Raw genomic sequence first — 16,765 nt, forward strand, 5'->3', positions numbered from 1 at the left:
AACCGTTTGGATGCCGTTTCCATGGAAACAGCATTTAGATTTAATGCGCTAATCCCCATGGCGACCCCGTCATTTAGGAAACGCACTGCTGGAAGATCATCTTCGCTCCGGTTACATTCAACTTCCAGTCGGTTCTTTCTCCTCTTCTCCTCCAGCGTTCCTGCTCCTCACTCTTCCTCCCACACCAGCTCTCCGCTTCGCACCATTCCTCTCCTCCTCCTCTTCTCGGATCTCCCTCTTTTTTCATCCTCCTGGAGTCTTCTCCTGGTCTCATGCTCGTGACTCACGATCATCCCACATGGAAACATTTTCTCTGTGGATGTGAGGGAGCGTTTATTATTCATTATTGAAAACTTCAACGCCCCCAAATTAGTTAGTGTTTTAAAGGAAAAGAAAAATCATCTTTTCTCCTGTTATCTAAATATTTCTACATTTGATGGAAGCTTTTTAAACTTATCCATGATGCTTTTCACTGTCAGTGAACACTGCCCCCTGCTGGTGCGCCCCTTCATGTACTCACTGCACCCATCAAAGGGGGGGGGGTCAGCCTCTCCTGCAGGCCCCATCTGGTTTCTTTCACTGCTGAGTCAACATATTTAAGAGTATCAAGCAAAAATAATCTGCAATCTCCAATCGGCTCCGGATTAACGGTTCACCCGTGTTTACTGTTCCTATTTATTGATTTGGGTTTGCCAAATTTCCTGAGTATGATTTTACAAGTCCTAAATTTGCAGTGTGAAACATTCCCTTGAACGGGGCGTTCCTCTCCTGCAAGGTGAGAAGCAGAACCCACCGGGGTTCTGGTTCCTGGAGTCCGGCTGCTGTTTGGCAGCTGGTCGTCAATAACAGAGACTGTAACACAACTAATGGAGCCAATAAAGGTCATTCACACCCTCGCTGCACCGCGTGTGTCGTAAAAGCCATAAGTGTGCGTTTTCCTTCTGGTTCTGGTCCGATTCTTTTAACTGGATTCTACACAATTGTTACTTTTAATGACGTCACACCCGCTGGGACGTTGGAGGAGGTACGGGGATCGAACCCGCGACCATGGCGCCACGCTCCATGAATGAAAAACAAGTTTCGGCCCGTACGGGGATCGAACCCCCGTTCAGTCAGAGGTTGTTGCCCCCCCCCCCCTCTGAAGAAATAAGAGAATGCCGAATTACAAACAGGAAAATATTTATTCACCGCTCAAAACACAAACGTCAAACAACAAGAGAAATAAATCCACGTCTGTTGGGAGGAAACCTGTAAAGCAGAACCGGGTCGTTGCAGAACTCGGCCCAAAGGTTCTGGTGCGGTGAAGGAAAGTTTCAGATTCCACAAAACATTCCTAAACATTCCCACATTCTCCTGAACAAATGAAGACGGGGACTCGAGGGTTAATCCGAGTCTCAGGCGGAACACTCGATTTGCGCCGGCAGAATTCTTCCCATCGGGAGTAATCCGTCTTCCAGACAGCAGGTAAGCCCCGACTGACGCAAGCTCCGCCTCCTTCCTTTTGGCATTAAACTTAAGAGTTCATCTTTAAAACATCTTGGAGATTTTGAGCGCTTGGAAAACGATCGATGGGGGGACGGGGGGGGACGGGGGGGGGATGGGGGGGCGGGACTAGAATACAACGGCGTGTCTGAAGGACAACGGTCCAACACGACATGGAGGGACGCTTTCATGCGGGACGATGGGGGTGTTTCTGGTAGCTCTGTATCGGGACTGTTTGAACCCCCCCACCCCCCCCCCCCCCCCACCCCGGGCGACTGATCAGTTCTCGAGGAACGCCACGTAGTCAGTGAGTCGGGCCAACTGCTGCTCGTTTGGAACCAAAGAGACGGGGGGAGGATCTGTTGGGAGGAGAGAGGAGAGAGGAGAGGGACGGGGGGGGACAAGTCAAGTCAGTTAAATGGGGGGGGGTACTCATTATGCATCTATCGGACATCCATGGTTTCAGGTGAACAGGTGTCGGACTCGCAACCCGGAGATCATTCCAGAACTTTAGAACAAATACCACCACATGCATGGAAAGGGAGGGGGGAGGTGTGGGGTTAGCACGGTTACCATGGTGACCGGTTAGCATTTTTATGTGAGTCCATTAAGCTGGAGGAGGAAGAGGAGCAGAGAGGGTGGGAGGCTGGCGAGGAAGAAGAGCGCTACTGCCACCTACCTGGCTTTTGGGGCATGACCATCCTGGTGGAGGCGTCGGCCTGCCAGCCCTGACTCACCACACCTTTAGACACAGAGAGAGAGAGAGAGGAGGACGAGCGCGCTGGCACCGAGCGCGCCTGAATGACCACAGAGCGGCGATGCCGGGCCGGCCGTACCTTTCACCGCCTCCTCCACCGAGTAGCCCACGAAAGCGGCGAAGTCGTCCGCCGCGATGGAGGTGTAGGCCTGGGCCACGAGGCTGTAGGCCCGCTGGCGGCTGCCCTCTGTGAAGCAGACAGGTGTGCTAAGGTGCTAACGCGCTAACGCGACCCGCCAGACTTTATGAAGGAAGCCAACGCCTCTGGACGTTTTAAATCAAACACGTTAAAGTTCCAGCGCTGTGGTGTTTGGTAGCCTAGCAACGGTCGGTGTGTACCAACAGTCGGCTGCAGCAGTAACAATAACAAGAGGGACGAGGGAGGACAGCTGTGAGGCGAAGGCCTTCCCGGTCTCCCCCTTTTTGTTCCCGTCCGGGGCGGGAGGGGAGGACCTGGAATATTCCTGCCGACGCGGCGTCCATTTATGTTCTTATTCTGGTTTACGGCTGCAGAATAGTTCTTTATTTACAGACAGAGGGGCGTGGCCGAAGCGGCATCCATTTCTGTTTTTATTCTGGTTTACGGCTGCAGAATAGTTCTTTATTTACAGACAGAGGGGCGTGGCCGAAGCGGCATCCATTTCTGTTTTTATTCTGGTTTACGGCTGCAGAATAGTTCTTTATTTACAGACAGAGGGGCGTGGCCGACGCGCCGTTGTTTCCGACGTGGCGGTGAAACTCCCGTCCGCTAAGCGGGAAGCGTTTCTCACGCACCTGAGCGTTGGAAGCTAAAGCGGGTCATTTCAAGGGGCTTTCCGTAACGCCCCCCCCCCAGGCAGACGGGTATTTTTACCACCGGCCTCCTGACTGTTAGCGTTCGGACTCGCCGGCGTTGAGCTGGAGCTGCTGAGCAAGACGTCCATGAGCGGGAGGAAACCGGACCCGAGCGTCTATTCCAGGGCCGCTATCAGTTCTCACCCCCTCACCTCTTAAAAATAGCCCCCCCACTTCTCACCGGCAAAGGCAAAGCGGACAAGGCAAGGGCTTTTATTTTTACCCGCAGCAGAGCGTCTAATGGAAGCCGCCCAACGAAGACGTTTACGACCGAAATAGCGTCTCCCTCCGCGAGCTCGCTCGTCTGAAACGGCGTCCGAAACGGCGTCCGAAACGGCGTCCGAAACGGCGTCCGAAACGGCGAACAAGAAGCCAAACGGATGCTCAACTTCATGCAGCTTTTATTCCACAGTTCAGAAATTCAGATTTGGTGATTACAGGCAGAAAAGGCACGTCTAGAAGCTGCAGACGAGGACGTGCAACCAATCAGGGGACATTCTCCGTCCACGAGTGTCTGAAGCCCGTTTTCACGTTCAAATGGCTTCAAAGTAGAAAAGTATAAAAGAAGTTAAGAAACAAAACGACAACATTTAAATGAGATATTGCACCGACAGTGAGGGCAAGCCGTTTCAGAGTCCCTGCTACACGCTACCGAAAGCACGCCGTGAATCCCTACAAGTCCGTAAATACTTCAAGTTGCGTTATTCCTCCTCCTCCTCCTCCTCCTCCTCCTCCTCCTCCTCCTCCTCCTCCTCCTCCTCCGCGTCCTCAAACTCGTCGTCGTCGCCCGCTCCGAAGTCCATTTTTGCGAGGACCGCTTCGACGTGCTCCGTGGACAACGTGAAGTGGTCCATCTTCTCGAACCCGGGCTCGGGCCTGTCCTCCCCCATGGAGCATTTGGCTGCGTCTTTGGTCTGCGCTATCAGGCCCTTGGAGGCCACCAGGAACTCGGCAGAGCCGCCCTGCTCCAGCGCCCTCACCGCCGCGTCCGTGAGCTCCGTGCCCGCCTGCAGCCGCTCGCCGTAGCTTTAGCCAGAGCCCGCAGCGCCGCCACCTTCTCGTCCTGCTCTTTCCCGATCTGATCCAGCAGGTGGGTCTTGCGGTCCTCCAGGATGGCGTACAGCAGGTCGAAGCGCTCGGCCAGCCCTTGTTTAGCGCGCTGGGAGTTCTCCTGCACGGTGCGGCAGGCGTCGTCCATCTGGTTGAGCAGCGCCTGCAGGCGCCCGTTGCTGGACACCAAGGTATCGATGGCGTTGCTCAGGTCGCCCTTCTGGGCCTGGTAGATGCTCGCCAGGGGCGCGACCTCGCAGTCCTTGTGCTGGCCGAACACCTTGCACATGGAGCAGGTCGGCACCTGGCAGGTCACGCAGTAGATGTTGATTTTCTCGTCCTCGTGTTCTTGGCACAACGGCTCTTTGGATTCTTTCGGCTTCAGGTTTTCGGTGTTGCCGCCGCCGCCGCTCACTTCTTGCTGCTGCTTGTAGATGTCGATAATATTTTCGACCAGCAGGTTGCGCTGCAGCCCGTGCACGCCGTGGCGGTCAAGGACGACCTCGAACCGGCAGGTCGGGCAGCGGAAGACGCCGCCGGAGAAGCGGTACGGGTTGCGCGAGTCGTAGAGGTCGCTGGCGCAGCCGCGGCACAAGTTGTGCTGGCAGGGCAGGATGACCACCGGCTTGGTGAACATGTCCAGGCAGATGGGGCAGCTCAGCTGCTTCTCCAGGCTGTCCATGGGGCTCGGGGGCCGAACCATAGAGCCGCTCCTCTGGATGTCCATGGTGGAAAGGTCTCGGTCCTCAGCTGGGTCAGGAGATGCCCTTAAGTAGAAGCTCGACTCTCTCTCTTTTGGTTCTAAGAGTTCTGCTAGCTTGTCGCTAACTTGTCGCTAGCGTGTAGCGCCGGTGGCGTCGGGATCTATTCTGGTTGGGCGCTAGCGGCGCCGTCCTTTATACCGGCCCCCCCACAGCTCAGCTGGTGACATCCGATCCCGCTCACCAGCATTCCTGTCTGCTTGCTGCCTCGGTATCTTTTCAGAGAAACAGCCCCCCCCCCCTAACAAGAGGTGCATGGGTCACATGCCCCCCCCCCCCGCGGAGGACCGAGCAACGACAGCCAGGGTCCGTGTGACGGCCTCATCTGGGGGGGGTTCAGGCTCTCTGGTAAACAAGTCGGGGTGAACACGCAGTGACTTCACGTTGTTGATGAATTCTACTTCCTCGATTTGTTTTTGTTTGTCGCTCCGAGTTGTGCAACGAGCTCCGGGGATCGTCGTCCCGCTTTTTCTCCCGTTGATCAACATTCCTGATAATCGATCGGCTCGTCGTCAGATCATCGATTCCCGTTCGCTCAAAACGACGACGGGGTGGCGATCCCGACTCGGTCTGAAGAGGTGGAGAGTAAATACTGCGGATGAAAGCGTCGTCGCGACGACGGAAATTCTACTTCTGGAAAGATTTGCGTCATTTATTGACTTTGATTCAAGCGTCTTACGACACGCGTGTGCATCCGCGCCTACGGCAGGTCAACACGGCGCATCGTAAACACGAGGAGACGCTATTCTTAACTCCTACGTGAGGGGCACGTCACACGGTACGGATGCACCGGGGGGCAAGTAGGAGGGGCAATAAACTGAAAGTGAAAAGTTCAATCCCTCGTAAGTATAAACCAGACCGGAAGATCTGGAACCCGAACCCTCGTGTTCAGGACCGCATGTTCCCAGCATGTTATTTCACATGGGTTGCGTCATAGCTAGAGCTTTATTGATCTGCTGCCCCCTGCTGGTCACACCCGAAAGCACGCTGAAGTAATCTGAGCTTCATTCTGTTCTACTTGGGCCGCTCCCGTTGTCTTTTATTGTTCCGTTATCAGAGTGGACACGAGTAGCGTGACCGAGACCAGAACCAGAACCAGAACCTCAAACGCTGAACGACAAGTGAAGTCCGCAGGATCTAAAGCCAGAGTGCGTCCGTTACCTCGAAGCGCTTCCATGACGGGCAGGATGTTCTCCGACCACTGGTAGCCTGCGATGGCCGTGTAGATGCCTGGAAAGTCTCGCTGCCAAATGCGCTGGCCGACGCCCCAGATAGCCGTCAGCTCGGGGGTCGCCTGCGTGGAAGAAGTGGGAAAGCATTTCAGGAAGGTTCGGCAGGCGTCACATGACACAATGGTCGAGTTCATGTTGCTATAAAGAGCATTTACTCCCACAGCGATCCCCCCCCCCCTCCGTCACAACACAGTCGCTATCGTTGTTGAATTCCTAACACCTCCTAGCGCCTCTGTGGGACAGAAGACATTTAGGACACTGGAATGGATCTCACTAGCACCCCCCCGAAGCAGCCGACGTTTTTACACGCTTACCGATTTTATGGCTTGGGGAGTTCGTTTCCACAGATATCTGGCATTATTCCTGCCGGACGCACAAAAGGCAGTTAGACAACGCACAGGATGAAGTGGCAGATGCAGGAAGCCGTCGAGCCGCTTAGCAACGGCGTTATAAGCGGAACCTCCTGCAGTTTAGACACATCAGGGCTCAAATGACTACCTTCAGGAGCAAATTCAAAAGATCAGTCAGTTTTAAGGAGGCAGATATATATATATATATATATATGACATATCACAGCTGCAACATCCAAGGTTACAATTTTATTGCCACAGACAATGTCAAAGACGGCTTAATTGTTAGCAGAGATGAGATGAACTCTCAAAGCGCTCCAGATCGCCTGATGAAAGGCGGGCAGACGTCTCACATGTCATTGTGCAGCAAATAGAGCGCCAGCAGCTGCGCGTAGACTTGAGGGGTAGTGATGCCCCCTGGAGCCTGTTCAACACAAACACACGTGAGGGGTTAAAGGTGAAGGCCGGGCAACAAACCGACGTCATTCATCTTCCCTAAACAAGACACGACGCTTATTCTTAAAGGTCATTCTCTCACTGACATCAGGCACAGTCAATTCCCTTTGATCTCTGCCAACGCTCTGCTAGATGTCCTTTATCTTACACAATAAATAGTTATTTTTACTGTCGTCGATCAGTCCTAAGGTTACGTGACGAAAGCAAATGCCTTAAAGTTTAGAGACTGAAATAAACAACAAACAAACCCAAAGAGTCAGAAGACATAAATGGCTATCTGTGTTAGCCTCCATCCTCTAATAGCAATATAATAAAGGAAAACGGTGCTAAATCAAAATGGAATGTTAGCATTGTTAGCCCAGCGCTGACTTATTTCTGCGATTAAAAGAAAGTGAATACAACAATGCTTGGACGTAAAATCATCGATGAAAAGGTGGAGACAGGCTTCCTCGATATAGCGTTAGCCTGAACCGGCAACAGCTAGCTAGCTAGCTGTCAGAAGTAATGCAGTCCCATTCCGAGTACGGAAGCCTGTGAGACATTTTTTTTTAACCAACGCAAAAATAATGATTAAATTCGCGCGTCGTCTCTTACCTCGAGCTCTTGAGCTTCGCATTGTTCTAATATCTTATCGTAATTTTCCTCCATTACCACAGCAGCAGGCATGATGACGCCTCGCTGTTGTCCTCCCGACTTCTTCGACGGTGTAATTACGGCGGACGAACAGCGCGTGACGGGCCGTTGCTGCCCTCTACTGGGAGAAGCGCAAACGACAACCGCCTTCTTCTCTCCACCCGTCAAAAGTCTCTTCCACAAAATACGTTTCTAAAAACATTAACGGTTACTGATCAATTGAAAATGCCCCGAATCTAATCTAATCCATATAAAATAAAATAAAAACCTATTAAAGGTCGTTCCCTCTCTGACCAAGCCAGTAAATCCCACAAAGATAAGACCATTTTCATTTTACGCAGCACTCGCCAAATCTCAAAGGAGATGATTGAACATTTTTACTCTATTACAGCTTTAGTTACTTTTCCGAGTAATATCTTTCCACATCATTTTTGTTCAGATAAAATAGTTTCTTGGAAAGAAGTGAAGCATTTGTTTGTTTTTCTAATGATGTCAGAATAACAATTGTATTAAAAAACAAAAAAGTGAAATCGTATTAATTTGAGTTTCATTCTGTTTTTGATTTGGTAAACTACAGTATCGATAGTTTTCTATAAAAATACATGATATTTTCTTATAAAATTATGGCCGTCTAGGCTCGTGTCTCTGATGAGCCACCAGGTGGCGCTGCGGCATCACTTGTAAACCTTGAACCGGGCTGAGTGGCTTGGAAATAAAGGTGATGAGAATCATTCCAAGAGATTCTCACGCTCACCTTTTATCGATGGAAACAGAAACTAACCAGGATCGACGTTTTACCCAATTATCCCTGAAGTTACAATAAAAATAATAAAATGTTTACCAAAATGTTTGCTTTGTGTGACTTTATTTCATTAAAAATCAGATGGAGTAAAGAAGCCTGGCCTCTACTTTGAATTCCTTCCTCGGTGAGGATTCAGACTCTCAACCCTGCAGCTTCAGGATCCCTGATCATTTGATTCACTTACCTTAAACCTTAAAGCCGCACATCCCCAAGAAAAACGGGCTGGACTCAGTTCGGTGCGTAAAAAAAAAAAAAAACCTCTGGAGGCTTGAAGAAGCTGCTTCAACATCTTCAGTCCCTGTTAAAAGGGATTAAAGAAAGAAATTCGTGTAAAAATGATTTCATTTTAGCCTATTTAGTATTTTCATATTCTTAAAACTTGGAAAATGTTGCTTAATTTATTTATTATTTTCGTTTGTTTTGCACAAAATCCCAAATAATTTACAAAATAGTAATAACAATGACACCGGATCACAACAAAGAACCTGACGCACTGAGGAAGACTCGAGATAGATAGATAGATAGATAGATAGATAGATAGATAGATAGATAGATAGATAGATAGATAGATAGATAGATAGATAGATAGATAGATAGATAGATAGATAGATAGATAGATAGATAGATAGATAGATAGATAGATAGATAGATAGATAGATAGATAGATAGATAGATAGATAGATAGATAGATAGATAGATAGATAGATAGATAGATAGATAGATAGATAGATAGATAAAGGCGCGCTGCAGGCCTCCGGCTCCACCTTAAAAACAAAAGCCGAAATATAAATGAGTCCGATTAAGTGTTCGGTCCGTGTTCCGGGCGGCTCGTGCACCTTTCCGTGAACACCTTGATGCCGCGCCTCGGCCGCGCGCCTTGGCCGCGCGCCTGTCTGTGATGTCGCGCTTATTATTCCACCGGCCCGCTTTGATGAAGCGCTTGGCGCGCGCACGGTGACAGAGGCTTTTCTCCCGCCGCCAGGTGATGAACGTCTGGCCGATCGGGCGGAATGCGGAGTAATTAAAACCTATAAATTACCCGCAGGCAGCGCCTCGCGCGCGCGCGGAGATAAGAGCGCGCCTCCTGCAGAACTCGGTCCGGAACAGAATAGCGGGAACAATAGTGAGAAAGGAGGAGAAACCAGAGGAGGTGCGTTCAGTGCAGAGGCAGGCTGAAGGCCTGATCACGTGTGTGTGTGTGTGTGCGCGCGTATGTGTGTGTGTGTGTGTGCGTGTGTGTGGCACAGAGGCCCTGAACGCATCTTCCGTAGACTTTAAACATTCCTAAGGGAAAAGACAAATTCATGAATCATTGATAATATTATTGATGGTATTTCTCTGTCCTGTGAAAAGTTGTGTGTGTGTGTGTGTGTGTGTGTGTGTGTGTGCGTGTGTGTGTGTGTGTGTGTGTCTCAGCGGATAACAGAAAAACAAGGCTGGAAGCGCAGCAGCAATAGTTTGGGTCCTCTTGAAGCTGCTCCCTACTCCCACCTCCTTGCTCCTTGCTCCCTGCTCCTTGCTCCCTGCTCCCTGCTCCCTGCTCCCTGCTCCTTGCTCCTTGCTCCCTGCTCCCTGCTCCTTGCTCCTTGCTCCCTGCTCCCTGCTCCTTGCTCCCTGCTCCCTGCTCCTTGCTCCTTGCTCCCTGCTCCCTGCTCCTTGCTCCTTGCTCCCTGCTCCCTGCTCCTTGCTCCCTGCTCCTTGCTCCTTGCTCCTTGCTCCCTGCTCCCTGCTCCCCGCTCCTTGCTCCTTGCTCCTTGCTCCCTGCTCCCTAGGCTCCCTGCTCCCTGCTCCTTGCTCCTTGCTCCCTGCTCCTTGCTCCCTGCTCCCTGCTCCCTGCTCCTTGCTCCCTGCTCCTTGCTCCCTGCTCCCTGCTCCTTGCTCCTTGCTCCTTGCTCCCTGCTCCCTGCTCCCTGCTCCCCGCTCCTTGCTCCTTGCTCCCTGCTCCCTGCTCCCTGCTCCTTGCTCCCTGCTCCCTAGGCTCCCTGCTCCCTGCTCCCTGCTCCTTGCTCTCTGCTCCGTGCTCCCTGCTCCTTGCTCCTTGCTCCTTGCTCCTTGCTCCCTAGGCTCCCTGCTCCCTGCTCCCTGCTCCTTGCTCCTTGCTCCTTGCTCTCTGCTCCCTGCTCCCTGCTCCTCTTTTGGTTCAGAGACGCCCGACATTATTGGACATCGTCACCCCATGTCAAAAACGGTCCCGGTCGGTGATTGGCCCGCTGCGCTTTGGGCGTTTTTGTTTCGCTTCTGGTTGGCGCGCGCGCGCGAGCGCGTGTACGTGTAGTAATGTGATGTGAAGACTTTGTGAATATCCGATTGTCACACCGCGGTGAAAAGCTCTGGGTGTGAGAAAGACGCGCCAGCAGCAGCAGCAGCCAGTCTTAACGCGCGTCGCCGGCCATGACGCGCCGGAGCGCCTTTACGCAACAAGGATGTCCACAGTTTGCGAATAATTACATCCTCCAGCAATTTACGGGAGAGAAAATCACCATGTTTTAGTAGGTCTCGTCTTGTTCTGGATACAAACGGGCCCGGAGTGGAAGTGGACCGAGAGAACCGAGAAGCCGCGATGGAGGCGCAGCGGGAGCCGAACAGCGCGGAGAGCAGCGAGCCGGAGAGCGGCGAGGCGGAGAGCGGCTCCCCGGCCCCCAGCCTGCCCTCGCCGCCCATCCTGCCGCTGCAGGCCGCCCAGCAGACCCACAGAACCACGAACTTTTTCATCGACAATATTTTGCGGCCGGACTTCGGCTGCAAGAAGGAGCTCGGCCTGGGCCCGCGCGAGAGGGCGCACACCTCCGGCCGGGAGCGCGCGCGCCCGGTGGTCAGCAGGCCGAGCCTTCCCGGGACGCCGTGCCAGGACTCGAACTGCAGCACCGACAGCACGTCGTCCTCCGCCTCCTCCGCCTCCTCCGCCTCTTTAGCGAGTCCCAAAAAGAGCAACGGCAGCGGCGGAGGGTCCGCGGCGTCCGCCGTGTCCCCCGGGGACAGCGGCGTGCACGACGAGGACAGGACCAGCGGCCGGGCCGGGGAGAATACCTCCTCCTCCCTGGTGGTGCTCAACGGCACCGGGGCAGCCACACCGGAGAGCCAGCCGCTGCTCTGGCCGGCCTGGGTCTACTGCACCCGGTACTCGGACCGGCCATCATCTGGTAAGAGAAAAGTTCGGTGTGCAGAAAAACGGAGAAATATTACCGGGACAGTGTGAAATGCATTCCTGCCTTTTACTGCAAAAAGAAACGTTATTATATATATATAATAATAACAATAATAAAAATAAATCAGGAATTATTTTAATTTTACTTTCATTTATCCAAAAAAATCTAAATTGAAATGAGCCTAAATTCTAAAAAAATTATGTTTTCTGATGGAGAAAAAAATAGAGAATATTTCTTTGTGCTGTCAGAGGAAAACTTCGTTTCAACTTCTTACTCTATTTGAATTTATAATATTACATACATTCAGAATGTATAAAATATTTTGTATTATTATTATTTTTCTCTCACAACGACTCAATGAAGCTTCAGAAACAGCCGATGCCTCATTAATAATTAAACAGTTTGTTTTGGCTAAATCCAAATTAAAAGGTCGATTATCCTTTTTGTTATTTTTAATGGGGGGGGGGGGGGGGGGGGCTATGGCAGTTACGCGGGAACGTTTTAAATCCCGCCGGTCGTGGTGTGTTCCGGTTGGACTCGGCGCGTCCCGTTATTCCGTTACATCCACCGGCGCCGGAGGGACAGAGGAGCAGACCGCGGGGGGAGAACCGTGGAAGGACGCCGATCAGGAGACATTTTGAATTCATTATCAGCTTCAGCTGCAATCAGACGGTTTCATTTAAAAGCCGCGAAGCCGCAGCTTCGATCAAGATTCCAAATGTTCGATCAAACGTTCGATCTATGATCGATCAAATGTTCGATCTATTTACATCTTTTTTGGTGTGTTTTTTCAGAAGCATCTTTTTGAGTCTGCAGACAAACAGCAGAAGGGGGGGGGACCCACAGCGACCTTTCTGAATCATTGCGCTTCGTATTTGATTCGTTTCTTTATTATTTTCGTGTCTCCGTAAACGTTGCGGAGGCTTCCGGTGCTCGTTCCGGTGCTCGTTCCGGTGCTCGTTCCGGTGCTCGTTCCGGTGCTCGTCTCTGTTCCACGTCAGCCAAACTGGATTTACGTGAGTGCGTAAAAAGAGGATGAAATAATCTCCGAGCGGGTGTTATTGTCTGATACACACCTGTGTGTGTGTGTCCGTCCGCGTGTGTGTGTGTGTGTGCGTGTGTGAGTGAGTGTAACCGTCCGATGTTCATGGAGCTCAGAAAATCACTGCACTCAAAATCCCTTTTTATTATTATTATTATTATTATTATTATTGTTAATTACGATGACGAAATTGTTTAGATATTCTTCTGCGAAATAATAATAATAATAATATTAATATTAAGTTTATATATTTTGAATATTTCCACGCGTTAGAGTTATAATTATATTGACGCTATTTTTCTATAACGAAGAACCTTAGAATGTTAATAAGAAATTATTATTGTAATTTATTCGTATAATATTTATCTAAATATTAGTTGATGTAATTATTATTATTCTATATATTAGACAATTGTTATTCTTAGAAAATAATTGTTAGTCCAGTAATAATTCCGCGATCTTTATTGTTATCTATAATTATTTATAAATACTATATTACTACTATTACTACTACTAATAATAAAGTAGAACCTACAACAACAGGCCATTATTAGTGTTTATAATAGAATGTATTCCATGTAGTACTACTAACTAGTAATACTGCTAATAATAAGGAGGAGGAGTATTTCTCCTTTACGTGTGCGTGTGTTTTGTGTGTTTTTAAACGTATTTGTTTGCTATTATTTTTTGTATCCATTTTTTTAATGCGGCGTGGGGGGGGGGGGTTAAATAGTTGTCCACGGAACGTGACGCCCCGTCTGCCCCCCGTCTGCCCCGACACTCAGAAAACACGCTACTCCTTGGCTGAACTATTGATCTCCGTGGCGCTGAATATTCATATTCCCGCTGTCCTGTCCTTTCGCCCTTACTGCAGGCCCAAGGACACGGAAACTGAAAAAGTCCAAAAGCGGCAAAGAGGACAAGCGGCCGCGCACGGCCTTCACGGCCGAGCAGCTGCAGAGACTGAAGACGGAGTTCCAGGTGAACCGCTACATCACGGAGCAGCGGCGCCAGTCTCTGGCCCAGGAGCTCAACCTGAACGAGTCCCAGATCAAGATCTGGTTCCAGAACAAGCGGGCCAAGATCAAGAAGGCCAGCGGCTTCAAGAACGGCCTGGCGCTGCAGCTGATGGCGCAGGGACTGTACAACCATTCCACCACCACCATCCAGGAGGACAAGGAGGACAGCGACTGAGGCGCGCCTCCGCACGCGCACGCGCACGCACACACACACACACACACACTCTGTACATTGTAAATAGATAATATCTAATTTAATGAGGAGGACGAGCCTCTCCTCTTCATCTCCTCCTCCTCTTCAGAAGAGAGCAGACTGCGGACTCTCGGACTGAACTGCCACCAAACCAAAGATTTTATGGGAGGACATCTGATGGGTGAAACGGAGCCCTCCTCTTCCTCCTGGCGCACCTACAGCCATAATGAGCCTGGACGGCGCGCACCGGGCGGGCCTCGAACACTGTCCGAACCCCGCCAGGCTTTCGTTTGATGTTTTTCTGGACCAACTGACTTGAACTGTAATAATCCTAATTTCTCAAAAGAAATGCCACAGATTTGAAGTGCCAAAAATACAAATAAATAAAGCGTAATTGCGCCAAGGACGGGCTGTGGCGTCAGGGAATATTAATACCATAATAATAATAATTATTCCTTCACTTCACAATTATAGGAATTATAGCAGCAAAATGTTTTAACTTGACAACGAACAAATCAGATAAATGATTCTAACATAAAATAGAAATCAATAAGAAACAGCTTCGGCCCCCTGATTGGCTGACCCGCTTCACGTGACCCCATGAAACCCGCCCCCAGAACCTGGTTCTGTTCTGAGATTCCACTGATGGTTTTCTTCAGGATCAGTTCATGAACTTAAGATAAATTCTCGATCTGATCTCGGGTCAGTCCGGATTATTGTCGTTCTATTATCCATAAATCATTTTCTCCCAAACGATGGAGGATCATTCGAGGGAAAACAATAAATCTGGATCCAATGATGATCCTTAAATCATTCAAATCGACGGTTCCAGATTGACTCCAAATCTAAAACGAACGGAGAGACAAAAGCCTGCGTGACGCGTGACGCGTGACGCATCGACGTGGAGCTTCGTGATTCACGCCTTAAATATTTCAGCGTCAACACGAAATGACGACTTTATATTTATAACGTAAATTAACGTGTTCATTTGTGGCACCGTCTCCTCCTCCTTTCTTTTCCCTGCGTTTGGGTCACATCTTTAGGATTACTTCAGTTCCTCCAGTCGGAACCAACCGGCCTCTCCGTGCGTCACTTCCTCTGGTGTCGCCCTTTTATTTGGGGGGGGGGGGGGGGGGGGGTATTGTGTACATTTAAACCATGTTTCCAAATAAACACTTTTTTATTGAAAAAAGAAAAATTCCTTCAACACATTTAACTTTTTTTATTTTTTAGATATTAAGCAATAACTGGAGATGTGCGTGCTCGCGCTTGCGTGTTTGTGTGTGTGTGTGTGTGTGTGTGTGTGTGTGTGTGTGTGTGTGTGGAGAGGGGGGGGGGGTGTCGGAGCTCATTGGGACGATTGGATTCATATTCAAAGTGTTTGGAAGAGGAGGTGGATTTACGCTGCGAGGCGCGCCGCCGGTATCAGCGCCGCTCGAAGCGTTGCGGAGCGTGAAATGAGCTCTTCGTGCGCGTTCACTCATTTCTTCAGGCTGCCAGCCCTCCGTGGGCCCGACGCGCGCGCTACGGAAGGCAGGAGAGGTCATCTTGTGCTCGGTGAGGCTCGCATGAAGACGCGCAAAACGTCCGCGTGGAAATAAAGCCCCGCACCGAACGCGTTGTTTCGTGCACAATCTTTGCGTTTTGTTCAGCGCATCACAGAAAATAAAATCATCCATCAATCTTTAAAATACCCAATCCCCCCCCCCCCGGTTCTGCAGGCTCGAGTACAGTTTATATTTGATTTGAATAAATTCAATACATTTTGTTTTGTTTCTAGTCAAATTACCTGAAGAAAACGTTTTATTCTAAATATGCGTGACGCTCCCTAAAACATTTATTTTGATTTGGTTGATATGTGAGACGCGAACCAACCAGAGCGGTTCCGTGCATGGCGCGCACCCGTCCGCGGAGGCCCGGCGGTCAGGCCTGGATCAGAACCAGTCTCGCAGCGCCGCAAGCAGAACTTAAAGATCCCGGATTTGATGCAACCGACCGTAAAAAATATATCTGTTAAATTAAAAAGAAACTTTGGATCTGAAACGTCATCTGGACAACAAACAAACAGACAGACAGACACACAGACAGACACACAGACAGAGGGAGCAACAGAGCTGTTTGTTCTGGGGGTATTTTTTTTATTTCTATTGGAATATTCAGAGATAAACAAAATAATATTTTAAACAAACATGTTTATTGTTGCAAACGGAAGAAAAGACTCCTTAAACCCAGATGAGAGGTTCTGTGTTCTAAAGCCTGCATGGACATATTTAACAAAACACGGGATTTCGCCTTGGTGCGGCCCTGAACGCCACATGGGCGGAAAGGTGCATTCAAGGAAAACGCGACACTTTACGCAGAAAGTGAGTCAAAAAGAATGAGTTTCAGGTTTAACAGAAAAATAGCCCGCTAGAAGATTTTTCTATTTTGACCTCTCTTAACTGTTTAGCGTTAAAAGCTTTTTAAAAAGGATTCATCTTCTTTGCTGCGAGCTTCTGATTTACAGTAAAAATCTACAAATAGAAACAAAAAGAATACTAATTTCTGTCAGCTATTTCAGGAGGACGTTTTGTTGCCCGTTTCGAACTGATCTTACATCCACAGAGACAAAGACGTGATTTTAGGTTCCACTGAAGTGGATGCGTGATCATTTCTTCCCAAAATCTGCACACAAATTGGAAAAAATTGATCAAATTTGGGAAAGCCTGAACGCGCCGTGCGTGAAGCGGCTCACATGGAGAACTGTAATTATTTGCACCAAATGACTTATCGAATGAGCATCTTCCCGACGAAAGCCGCCATTTCCTCCAGGCTGGAGGTCATCCGTCATCCGGAGCTCCAAACTTCCCTACAGGAAGAGTTGCTCTCTTGCGTAATCGCTCTGGAGCCTGTCCAAAGTAAAGGCTCCGAAAACACAGAACGCAGCAGCAGCAGCAGGCTGCGATCAATTTGTCAAATTCAAAGGTAAATGTTGTGACAGGTAGAGGCAGAGACCCAGAGCTCTGCCT

The 16,765-nt window shown here is 49.7% G+C and overlaps 3 protein-coding genes across 3 annotated transcripts; 1 reads left to right on the top strand and 2 right to left on the bottom strand.

The window, feature by feature from the left end:
• Positions 1-1,162: 1,162 nt before the first annotated feature.
• Positions 1,163-7,634, bottom strand: cops8 (COP9 signalosome subunit 8). The gene is made up of 7 exons (XM_068746120.1): positions 7,517-7,634; positions 6,820-6,890; positions 6,431-6,479; positions 6,046-6,178; positions 2,319-2,426; positions 2,162-2,224; positions 1,163-1,841 (listed from the first exon to the last, which is right to left on the bottom strand). Exons 1-7 carry the CDS (start codon positions 7,586-7,588, stop codon positions 1,762-1,764), a joined length of 576 nt encoding a protein of 191 aa, XP_068602221.1. The 5' UTR covers positions 7,589-7,634; the 3' UTR covers positions 1,163-1,761.
• On the bottom strand, positions 3,458-5,004 carry trim63b (tripartite motif containing 63b). Its single transcript, XM_068746119.1, is given in 2 exon segments — positions 3,458-4,100; positions 4,103-5,004. Coding segments are annotated over 2 exon segments (1,074 nt in total). The 5' UTR covers positions 4,851-5,004; the 3' UTR covers positions 3,458-3,774.
• A 3,283-nt stretch (positions 7,635-10,917) lies between the features above and the next one.
• Positions 10,918-13,739, top strand: en1b (engrailed homeobox 1b). Its single transcript, XM_068746531.1, has 2 exons — positions 10,918-11,497; positions 13,420-13,739. Exons 1-2 carry the CDS (start codon positions 10,918-10,920, stop codon positions 13,737-13,739), a joined length of 900 nt encoding a protein of 299 aa, XP_068602632.1.
• Positions 13,740-16,765: the final 3,026 nt, after the last annotated feature.

Source organism: Brachionichthys hirsutus, chromosome 12, assembly GCF_040956055.1.
Source record: "Brachionichthys hirsutus isolate HB-005 chromosome 12, CSIRO-AGI_Bhir_v1, whole genome shotgun sequence".
Lineage (NCBI taxonomy): Eukaryota > Metazoa > Chordata > Actinopteri > Lophiiformes > Brachionichthyidae > Brachionichthys > Brachionichthys hirsutus.